The sequence below is a fragment of the Sus scrofa genome, chromosome 6 (assembly GCF_000003025.6).
Source record: "Sus scrofa isolate TJ Tabasco breed Duroc chromosome 6, Sscrofa11.1, whole genome shotgun sequence".
NCBI classification, from domain to species: Eukaryota; Metazoa; Chordata; class Mammalia; order Artiodactyla; family Suidae; genus Sus; species Sus scrofa.
The window spans coordinates 167,176,627-167,188,796 of NC_010448.4; the positions used below are offsets into that span (position 1 = coordinate 167,176,627).

Genomic DNA, 12,170 nt, shown 5'->3' on the forward strand with positions numbered 1-12,170 from the left:
TGTAACCCTACGAGCATCAGCTCCTCCACACTCCTGGGTTGCTGGTAGCTAACCGAGATGCCAGGTCTTCTGTTCTACAGGAAGTATCCACCCACGTCTGGAAATGAGGGGAGAGACACACTCTGGACCTGTGGCTGGGGAGCGCCAGAGAGAATCGGATTGGTTTTTGTTTTGGTTTTTAGGGTCACACCCCCAGCATATGGAAGTTCCCAGGCTAGAGGCTGAATCAGAGCTGTGGCTGCCAGCCTACGCCAGAGCCACAGCAACTCGGGATCCAGTTCGAGCTGCGTCTGCGACCTACACCACAGCTCAGGGCAACACTCGACCTCCAACCCATGGAGCGGAGGCCAGGGAGCGAACCCACATCCTCATGGATACTCGTCAGATTCATTTCTGCTGCACCACAACGGGAACTCAGAGAGAATCTGATTTGGGGCATAAAATGTGTTCAAAACAGTCTTTCTTATTATCGGAGGAGGGAACTGGGCATAATGACCTTTCCTGGGGTCACATGGCTGGTGAGTGGTAAATTCAGGATTTGAATATAGCCGGGCTCCGGAAAACTGTCAAAGACCAAGATAAGGCACTTGGATTTTATGTAGTAAGCACAGGAGAGTCACTACAGTGTTTCAAGCTGGGAATCACCTAAGATAAAAGCGCTTCTTCCTATTGCTCCGGATCTCAACGTTGCTCCACCTTCCTACGCGGCTACACTTGACAGACGTAGGGAGCCCAGAGACGGGAGGGCCTCCAAGACAGTTTTGGAGGAGCCCCGCTGGGTCCAGAGCTCACAAGGGCTTCCACCCTGCCTCATAATCTTTCTGTCTTCATCTAAGCCTACACCTATGAGAGACAGGCTGGTCAGAGGCAGGCAGCATCTGGGTGGAGCAGCCAACAGGAGGGGAAGACGAGATTGATCTAAAGATGAGGCGCAGGAAGAGGACCGGCCCTGCGTCCACTGTCTGCCTGCGGGTCCGGGGATCTTGGCATCCGCATGTGAGTCCTCTGGTGTTGCCTGAGATGGTCAGATCTCATGAACTGTCGGCCGCACTGGTCACACTTATGTGGTCGATATCTGGTGTGTATTCGAGTGTGCCTTCCAAGTTCATCGGAACGGAAAAAGGACCAGGTACAGGCTTCCCACGTGCATTTATAGGGTCTCTCACCTGGGGGAGGACAAGCGAGAGAAGGAATTCAGTGGAGGAACAGGCTACCAGATAGGAAGGAAGGAGTCTGACTTTGTGAGCGGAGCAGTTGACGATGAGGAATCAAAAGGGCAAATACAGGAACGCAGGGAGGAGACAGCATCATCAGTAGTCCCCAGCATCTCGGCAGTCATTCTGGACCACGGGGAGGCGAGGCAGTGCGGCCAGCAGAGTTTGATCTCGAGCTTGAAGGATGACGGGCTAAGCGCAAACCATTACAAACCGGGGTCCCCCACAAAGCTAAAGCCCAGAGCTTCCTCCAGCCACCCTACCCGTCTGACCCCCATTTACCTGTGTGTTTGCGTTGGTGACTCACGAGGTGGGAGCGCTTCGTATAAGCTTTGCCACAGTTCTCATACTCACAGTGGTAAGGCCTTGAAACGGGAGAGCTCCTCCCAGAAGCCCTTTCTTGAGCCCTGGAATTCTGCGCCTCTCTCCGTGGCTCACATAAGTGGTGCTTAGGAAAGTCTTCCTGGGAGACTGGCTGGCTCAGAAAAGAGCCCTGGGATTCCAAAGGCAGCAGTGATGGAGATCCAGCGGGGGGCATTGCAAAGTCCTGGGGATCTCTAGAGGGCAACATCTGAGCCAAAGAGGGGAGCACTGCCTGAACCTCAGTGGGAGGCATGGTTGGATCCAAAAACATGTTAGGTGTTAAAGCGTCTCCGTTGAAAGGTACTGTCGGGAGGCCAGAATAAGGCATTGTTGGCATTCCAATGTGCGACATCAACGGGATTCCACTGGGAGGTGAGACCGGCAGCCCACTGGGGGGCATCCTTAGATTCCCACTGAAGGTCACAGCCACACTTGAAATACTGGGCTCGCCTAAGGGCATGGCCTGGGCGCCCTTGAAAGCCCCCATTCCTGGCTGGGAAGGAGACATTCCCTGACTGTAAACCATCTGGGAAGCAGTGAACGTCATCTGAGGGCAGTAGCTCAGGCCATGCTCAGGCGGTGACATACTGAACTGCTGCCCCATTTCACAGGCACTCTGCCTGGGTGCCTGCGCAGAGGCCAAGGACATCCTCTCCAGCTCTGGGCACTGAGGGACACGCCGAATGCCTGATGGGCCACGGTTCCAAGAGGTGTGCACTCCACCGCTTCCTGGAGATGAAGACATGTCCAAAAAGGACAGTGACTTCTCAGTGTCCTTGGAGAAAGAGAGTCAGGTGAAATTCACCATAGCTCAAATTCCTGTTCCGCAAGCCTCTTCTCCCCATTTCCAGACCTCACCCCAATCCAGGCCTCCGTCATTTCCCTGCCTGAATTAGCCTACCTCCAGGCCTTTTCCCAGCTTGGGCTGTCTAAAATGCAAGTCTGGCTGACAGAAGCATGGTGGAAGCCTAGCTGTGACTCATGCCACCATTCCTGCTTGGCATGGTTTTGCTTTTATTTCATAAAAAGCACAAAGAGCAAATGAATATTCGACAATCCATACCTTCAGCAACACTCTGAGCACACCCTCAAACTTCAGGTTATGTTTAAGTGTGAAAGTGAGAGACCATCCCAAACCAGCAGAACAGGTTCAAAAAGCCATAAAGGTAACAAGAATGAATGGAGAGAGTTCAGATAGGTCTTGGCTTTAGCAAAACTTGGAACATTCACAGATATTTACCTACTACAGAAGAGGCTCTCACCTGAGTGGGAACAGTGTGGGCAGGTCTGAGATGAAGCATTAAAGGAGGCATATCTTCACAAGCACTTTTAAAAAAGATGAGGGAGAGTTCCTGCGGTGGCTCGTCAGAAATGAACCTGATTAGTATCCAAGAGGACGCAGGTTCGATCCCTGGCCTTGCTCAGCAGTGGGTTAAGGATCCAGCATTGCAATGAACTGTGGTGCAGACTGACAGCTGCAGCTCCGATGGGACCCCTAGCCTGGGAACTTCCATACGCCGCAGGGGCAGCCATAAAAAATAATAATGAGGCGTTCCCATCGTGGCGCAGTGGTTAACGAATCCGACTAGGAACCATGAGGTTGCGGGTTTGGTCCCTGGCCTTGCTCAGTGGGTTAAGGATCCGGCGTTGCCGTGAGCTGCGGTGTAGGTCGCAGACGCGGCTTGGACCCCCGTTGCTGTGGCTCTGGCGTAGGCCAGTGGCTACAGCTCCGATTCGACCCCTAGCCTGGGAACCTCCATATGCCGCGGGGGCAGCCCAAAGAAATAGCAGAAAGACAAAAACAAACAAACAAACAAAAAATAATAATGAGATGAAAAAGGTGAGGTATTGTCCTGGAAGTTAAGAACAGTATTCCTTGATGACCGACCAGCATAGGCGTGAAGGGAAAAAAGGAGAGATTGGCGATAGAACCTCTTGAAACAAGACAAGATTCAAGAATCATATATATATATATATATGTGTGTATATATATATATATATATAGATATATATATATATATTTTTTTTGTCTTTTGGCCTTTTCTAGGGCCGCTCCCATAGCACATGGAGGTTCCCAGGCTAGGGAGATAATCGGAGCTGTAGCTGCCGGCCTACACCACAGCCACAGCAACGCGGGATCCTAGCCACGTCTGCGACCTACACCACAGCTCATGGCAACGCCAGATCCTTAACTCACCGAGCAAGGCCAGGAATCGAACCCGCAACCTCATGGTTCCTAGTCGGATTCCTTAACCATGATGGGAAGGCCAAGAATCATATTTTTTAAAGTTGTCAGTTACTGTAGCAATAGAGAGCTCTGGAACTGAGAAACTGGAAATGTTATCCCACCGTCTCCCACCTACTCCTCCATTGGAAGGGTCCAGAAAAGACCAGTCCATTCAAATATGAAAACCAAAATATGAGGGGGGGGACCAGACTCCTTTAGAAGATACTAAATCATCAAAACAGAAACTGAAGGTTGTTACTTCTCAAAAGAAAAAGAAAATTCACCAGAAAAGTGCTGTCACAGATCCAGGAAAAATTTACATTCAAATACACACTGGAAAAGGAAAAAGAAAAGAAAAGAAAGAAAGCAAAATTTAAAGCAATTGCAGTTTTCACATCAATTATAGACACACCACAGGGAAGAAATTGAGGATTTCAAAGAAGTTATGACCGGACAGTAGGTTATGAGTAATATTAGATGGAAGAGAGGGGCAATGATAAGGGGAACTGTAGGGGCTTCTGCAGTGCTAACAATGCTTCAAAGGTCATTATTTTCTAATAATCCATTACGCCGTGTACTCATTCACTTTTCTGTTTGAGTGTTATTTTTCGCAATAAAGTAGTTTTAAAATAATACTGTAAGAAATCAAGATTTTCAGCATAAGGGCAATTATAAAAATCAGAAATAAGTATAATGCTGTATTTAAACAAGAACTATTCTATGCAAACACAAAACCCTCATGCTCAGACTCTGGCCTTCAATTCCAGTCCTAACTAAAAGGAAGAGTCATCCTTGGAGAATTTCCTGACTCCAAGTCTGGAACAAGGAAAGAATAAGTGAGCCTGGTGCATCTTATTGTGCTAGAAAATAAGGGAACTTCCAAAGATTATTAGGATTGTGTCAAAAGGACACAGGAAGTGACACCAGGGAAGATAGGGTAGGAAGCCCCAGGAATCCACAGCCCCACCAAGATAACAATTACACAGGCAGAATTTGCTGGATATAATGACTCTGGAACAATGGAGTCCTTTAAATGCTTGTAACTTCCAAGAGAAGTCTTGGGAAGTAAATTGCAGTTAATTTCCGTCAATTTCAGCCCTTAGGTAGGCGGTGCCTATCCCAAAACACCCCTGGGTTCCATGCCAGGAAGCAGAGCTCATGGTTCTGGAGCAGCTTGCCTCAGCTGTGGGACCGGACTGGGCAATAAAAACCTTGTGCTACAAATACTGGGGAATCTGTGTTCTGATCACTAATTGCTGCTTGGGGTAATGAGGTGCAAAGAGGTGGGAGGCCATTGTGGGGACTCAACTACCCTTGTTACCAACCCTCCTCCCCCAACTGAGGGGACTTCCAGGCTATTTAAAAGGATTTGTTTTTTTCACCCTTCATTTTTTCCCTTTTTCACCTGTGGGGAACCAGATATTTAAGAACTATTATCTTAAATTATTATATATAATATTATCAAATATTATATATTGTATTCAAAAGCAACCACATATACCAGGAAATTTGGAAAATTTGGAAAATACCCAAGAAAAGATGCAGGCTCAGAAAAGATCTGAGAAAACCTTAAGTTTACATACATTTCAGACTGATCCTGGCACAGAGACAATACACATCAATGAAGAAATTGACAGAACCCTGTAAACCTGCGATAATGGAAAAAACAAAAATCATTATTTAAAAAAAAAACTATAGGGAAACAAAAAAACAGCAAACTCTGAGGAAGAGGAAGACTCTGATTTCCAGAGTTTGTACATTATACAATTCAAAGGTCCAGTTTTCAACAACAAAAAAACCCAAGTCATAAAATGACACAGGAAGAAAAAACAAAACAAAACAGAAATGTCTCTGGGAAAGACCAGACAGTGAACTTACTACACAAAGAAATTAAAACTGTCTCAAAGATGCTCAAAGAGCTACAAGAAGACGTGGAGAGTCACATAGATGATGTATGAACACGATGGAAATTTCAATAAAGAGATAGAGAACCCAAAGAGAAACTCTACAAAGAAATTCTGGTGCTGGAGTTCCCATCGTGGCTCAGCGGAAATGAATCTGACTAGTATCCACGAGGACACAGGTTCAATCCCTGGCCTCGCTCAGTGGGTTGGGGATCTCACATTGCTGTGGCTGTGGTGTAGGCTGGCAGCTGTAGCTCTGATTCGACCCCTGGCCTGGGAACCTCCATATGCCAAGAGTGTGGTCCTAAAAAGGAAAAAAAAAAAGGCAAAAAAAAAAAAAAGAATAAGAAATTCTGGTGCTGGAAAATATAATAACTAAAATGAAAAACTGACTAGCAGGATTCAATAGCAGATTTGAGCAGGCAGAAGAATCAGCTAATCTGAAAACAGTAATTGAAATTGTTGAGTTGAGGAACAGGAAGAAAGACTGAAGGACACTGAGCAGAGGGTCTAAGTGGCCTGTGGGACATCAAACAGACCAACATATGCTTGTGGGAGTCCTAGAAGAGAGAAAAGGGATAGAGAGATTGCTTGGGGAAAAAAAATAATGGCTGAAAACATCTCAAATTTGATGAAAGACATGAATATAAACATTTAAGGAGCTCAATGAGCTTCAAATAGGATAAACTCAAAGAGATCCACACTGGAAAAAAAAAAAAAATAGATACTGAGACACATGATATAATCAAACTGTCCAAAGATAGAGACTCTTGGGAATAACAAGGGAGAAGTAACTCATTACATAAAGGATCCCAATAAGATTATCAGTAGATTTCTCATCAGAAACATTGGATGCCAAAAGGCCTGGGTTGATATATTCAAAATGCTGGAACTGTCTAACCAAGAATCTTTTTCTTTTTTTCTTTTTCTTTTTTTTTTTAGGGCCACACCTGCAGCCTATGGAGGTTCCCAGCACAGGGGTCCAATCAGAGCTACAGCTGCCAGCCTACACCACAGCCACAGCCACAGCCAGGCCAGATTAGCAACACCAGGTCTTCAACCCACTGAGCGAGGCCAGGGATTGAACCCACAACTTCATGGTTCCTAGTCATATTCATTTCTGCCGTGCCACGGTAGGAACTCCTAACCAAGAATCTTATACCTGGCACACGTGACCTTCAAATACGAAGGAGAAATTAATTTTGTTTACTCACAAATAAACAAAAGCTGGAGGAGTTCATTACCATTAGATCTGAATTGCCCTGCAAGAAATGGTGATAGAGTCCTGCAGGTTGAAATGAAGAACACTGGACATTAACTCAAAGCTATATGAAAAAAAAGATTTCTAGCCAGGACACATACATGGAAACTATAAAAGCTGGTCCTGTTGTGCTTGATGCGTAACTCCAAGACTCATGATAGAATAAGAAATGTGTATATCAGTTTTTGCCTCAGTTCCTGATACAGAGCTCCTAAATCCCTTGGAATTTCCTGAACAAGAGCATCTTTTGTTCCAATGGGGCAACTCTCGGTGGGCAATGATTAGAACCTTGGAATTTTTGGCCCCATCCCTCATTCTCCAGAAAGGGGGGAGGGGCTAAAAGTGAGTTAATAAATTGATTATGTCTACATGATAAAGCCTCCATAAAAATCCCCACAGTAGAGTTCAGAGAGCTTCTGGGTTGTTGAACACATGGAGGTGCTAGGAGGGTGGTGTGCCTGGAAAATGGATGCTCTCTGCCCCTTCCTTCCCCATACCTCACACCCTGTGCACTTTATCTGACTGTTCCAGTGTATTCTTTAAAATATCATTTGTAATAAATCAGCAATAGTGAGTAAACTGTTTCCCTGTAGAAAATCCTAAGGATTACATACATTATATCAGTGCTAGCCAAAGCAATACACAGTTTCAATACAAGTCCTATCAAAATTCATCTTTAACAAAAATAGAAAAATCTACTCTAAAATTCAGATGGAATCCCAAATAGCCAAAACAATCTTGAAACAGAAGAACAAACCTGGAAAATTCACACTTCCTCATTCAAAAGTTATGACAAAGCCACAGTAATCAAAACAGGATAGTGCTGGTGTTAAGGATATAGACCCATTCACCAACAGAAAGGAAGAAAGCCCAGGAATAAACTCTCACACAGATGGAGCAATGATTATCAAAAGACGCCAAGACCATTCAGCAGGGAAAGAACACTCTTTTCAATAAATGGTGCCGGTGTAATTGGATATCCACAAGCAAAAGAATGAAGTTGGACCCTTAACAGCAAATACAAAAATTAACTCAAAATGGATCAAAACCCTACATGTAAGAGCCAAAGTATAAAACTTGGAAGAAAAAATATAGGGGAAAGCTTCACGACATTGGATTTGGTAAAGATTTCTGCAATAGGACACCAAAGGCACAATAACAAGAGAAAAATAGACAAAATCAGACGACACCAAAATTTAAAACTTTTGTGCATCAAGACACTACCATCAGAGTATAAAGGCAACCCACAGAACGGGAAAAAACATTTGCAAATCACAAAGCTGACAAGGGGTTAATATCTAGAATATATAGAGAACCCCTCTAACTTAGCATTAAAACTCAATTCAGAAATGCGGGCAAAGAACGTTTCTCCAAAGACATACAAATAGACAACAAGCACATAAAAAAATGTTGAAAAAAAAAAAGGATGCTCAACATCACTAATCACTAGGGGAACAGTAAATCAAAACCACAATGAAACGCCACTCCACACCCACTAAAATGATTACAATTAAAAAAAAAAGCATTGGCAAGATATGGAGCTATTAGAACCGATACGTCTGGTGGGAATGATACAATGGCACAGCTGTTATGGAAACAGCGTGATGCTTGCTTCCTCATTAGGTTAAAAATAGAATGACTACAGGACCCAGGAAGTCTACTTCTGGGTATACACCTACAAGAATTGAAAGCAGGGACTGGAATGGATATTTGTACACCTGTGTTCAGAGCAGCATTATTCACAAGAGCCAAAATGTGGAAGCAATTCAAGTGCCCATCAACAGCTGAAAAGAGACACAAAATGTGGTCTTTACCTCCAAGAGCATATCATTCAGCCTTAAAATGGAAGGAAATTCTGACACATGCTTCAACATTAGGACATTAAGTGAAATAAGCCAGTCACACACAAAATAATAATAATAATGTATGATTCTATGTATGAAGTACTTAAGGAAATCAAATTCAAAAAAAGCAGAACGATGATGGCCAGGGACTGAGTGGAAGGTGAGGGAAGGAAGAATTGGGAAGTTACTGTTTTAATAGTTAAGGGTTTCACTTTGGGAAAATAAGAAAAATTCTGGAGATGGGTGGTGGCAACAATTGCATAATAATGCAAATATGTTTAATGCCACTGAACTGTACACTTAAACATCATTATAATCATATCCTTATATTATACAGACTTTACTGCAATTTAAATGTTTAAAAAAGGGCCAGAAGGGGTTCCCACTAGCCAAATTTGTGAAAATTTGAGAATCCAAAGGAATGATTGTTGATTTGAATAGACTGAATTTATGAAAATTCATGAGCCACAAGTGACAAAGGATCAGCTTTTATCCCAGCTTTAAACATTGTGAATTGAAGTAAAAGCCTTAAGCATTTATTCTGTCCAGTAGGAAACTGTTACTTCAAACTCACCAAATGATCCCAGTTGTTTAAGAAAAATCCTATTTTACAGAGGAATCGAAGCTAATACATGGAGAAAGCATGATGGAAAATCATTACACAACCTCTAAGGAGATTTTCAATCAAGGAAAATTTAATATAAATCAGGAATCCAATTAGCTTTCGGAGCTAACCTCACTTTAGAGGGAATACAAAAAATAGGTAACCTAAATCGTGCCAACGCAGTATGAGAAATCCACAAGGAGGAACTTTCTCCAAGAGAGACTTCAGGATGATGAAAGCTGGGAAGTCATTCAGGAAAAAGAAAAAAGAAAAAAAAAGCAAAGCAAAAAATGAATCTAATTGCAAAGAGACTCAAGAAATGTAATAACCAGGAACAACCAGATACATGTGTGATCTTAAATTGGATTCTGGTTTGGACACACTAGCTGGAAGAGTCATTTTAGGGATAACTAGGGGAATTTGAATAAGAATTACATCTAAAAGGATATTAAGAAATTATCATTAATTCTGATAGCAGTATAATGTTTTGATCCTGGAAGAAAAGAAATCACCCCATCTCTTTTATCAGAACCCCCATCTATTTTATTCACCACTTGCACCAGGTTGGCACCTAACAGGGGCCAGGTAACTGTCTACTGTTGGGGTATTTCTGGGGTACTCAGCCCCCTTTCCCTCCCTTTTACGTTCCTGATGCTTTACAAGCAAACTTCTTTGGAGACGTCTAAATACATGTGTCCCACTCTCTCACTTTATTGTCATTCCTCCAAGTTCAGTCTGGCCCGCATCTCTCCATAGACTAAACAGCTTTCATAAAGTCACCTGACGATCCTCTCCGAGTTACTAGGTCCAAACACACGTCAGACTCTTCCTTGCTTGACCTTTCCTGAGGCTGAGACTACTGGCCGTCTTCTGGAAATGGTTCCTTCTCTTGGCCTTGGAACACAAGGACACACGTGCCTGGTTTTCCTCCTTCCCTTCCTCTTTCTCAGTCCTCTCTGCATTATGCTACTCTCTGGGCAATCTTTCTCATGCTAATGGGTCCATTTCTGTTTATAGTCAATTATTCTAAAATCGGTAGCTCCAGGGCAGACCTCTTTGGAATCTTCCAGCTGCCATTTAATGCTCAGTCCTTTTGGATAGCCCAAAGGCACATCGTCGGACTTTGTCCCAAAACTCTTGATCAACGTTACCCCCGCACACACACCCCCAACTCACCCCCAGGGGAAGAAACTATTAATTCCGTTCCTTCGCATCCTTTGCTCTTACGTGAGAAATGTCACCACTATTCTTACCCAACTGTGTAAGTCAGAAATCTGCCAAGTTGCCCTGAAAGCCTCCTTCACCACCTGGATGTGAGTAATTACCAACCCTTGCGGTGTCTTCCTCCAAGACATCTCCAGGGTTTATTCTGTTTTCTCCAGCTCCACTCTTACCTCGCTAGTTAGGCCACCAATTCTGACTTTTGATTGGATTTTCAAGATAAGGAGCCTAGAGTTCGGTCCATGCCCCCCCAGGGCACTCTTTTCAAAATACAAATCTAATTACCCTGTTGATCACGTTTAAACTCATCAATGGCTTCCCCACCACTCTTGGAATAACCATCTCAAGCCTGGGATGGCATCCCGGGATGCCCAAGGTCCCCGCCTCCCCTCCCCTCGCCTTGGCCACTCGTCCACCCCTCTCTTAGCCTTGGTCTCAAAGTCCATCTTTCACTGCCTCCGAAGCGGAAGCAATCTGTTTGTGGTCTCAGCATCTGCTAACCCTTCGCCTAACCAGTTCTCTCTGGTCCCAGACCAAATTCTCAGCTGTCTTCTCAACCTCCTAAACCAGATCAAACACCTCTACTACTCATTTCTATGGCCCCTGTAATTCTCCTTTACTATAACTGGTAGACTTCCAATCATTCAGCTACTTATTAATAAAACTGGTGGACTATCTTATGGTAAACTCATCATTGCATTCCTAGAATCTAGCAAAGGCCTGCCCCTCAGTCATTTTTCCCTCCCTGTCTGCTCACCGCTGACTTTCTAACTTTGCCTTCTCTCCAGAGTACTCAAAAGCCTCCATCAAAAGTTACCTGGAACCTCTTCGCCACCCACCCCCACCCAATGCTGATGCTCGGAGAATATTAATTGAATAAGGGATAGGTGATTTCTGTTCTCGTCTCCCCAGATTTCCCTACCCAACGAGTTCCTCGGACGCCTCACCCTCCAGATCGCGGCTTCCCTCCACTCCCCCAGCCCCGAGGCGGGTCCCCGGGACCCCCGGACTCACCTCTGTAAACTGGTGCGGAGCCACAGGCCACTGGCTCAGGCCCTCGGCCCCCTGCTCCATCTCAGCCTGGGATCCGCTGCACATCGGGACTCCGTGAGGGTCCAGATCAGCCAAGCTGAGACCCGCCACGCGTCGCAGGGACGGTGCTCGGCCGCGACGCCACAATCACGGAATCCCTTGCTCAGCGTCTACTTCTCACCGGGCAAGGGGGCGGAGCCAAGGGCCACACCCACGGACCCACCCAGCAGCCCCTGCCCCACCCCGCAGGGCTCCAGCCCCTCGGTGATCCTGCGCAAACGCAGCAGGGTCACTAACAGGAGAAGTCAGGCTTTCATCACGTCTCACGACTTCCCCACCCAACCTACCCCATCCACCCTTCAGTCTGAGCATCTCTATTTCTCCCAAGCAAGGGGGGGGGGGGACACGAGGATGGGGACACAGAGGTTCCAGACGTTGGCCCGGTCTTGTTGAAAGAAGCTGGAGAGAGCAGCAGGCCTCCGTAGGGCCTTTGCAGACAG

At 45.1% G+C, this 12,170-nt stretch overlaps 1 protein-coding gene across 1 annotated transcript; it reads right to left on the reverse strand.

Moving 5' to 3' along the window:
- Positions 208 to 11,792, reverse strand: KLF17 (Kruppel like factor 17). The gene is given in 3 exon segments (NM_001164010.1): positions 208 to 1,166; positions 1,497 to 2,352; positions 11,653 to 11,792. Coding segments are annotated over 3 exon segments (1,164 nt in total). The 5' UTR covers positions 11,713 to 11,792; the 3' UTR covers positions 208 to 918.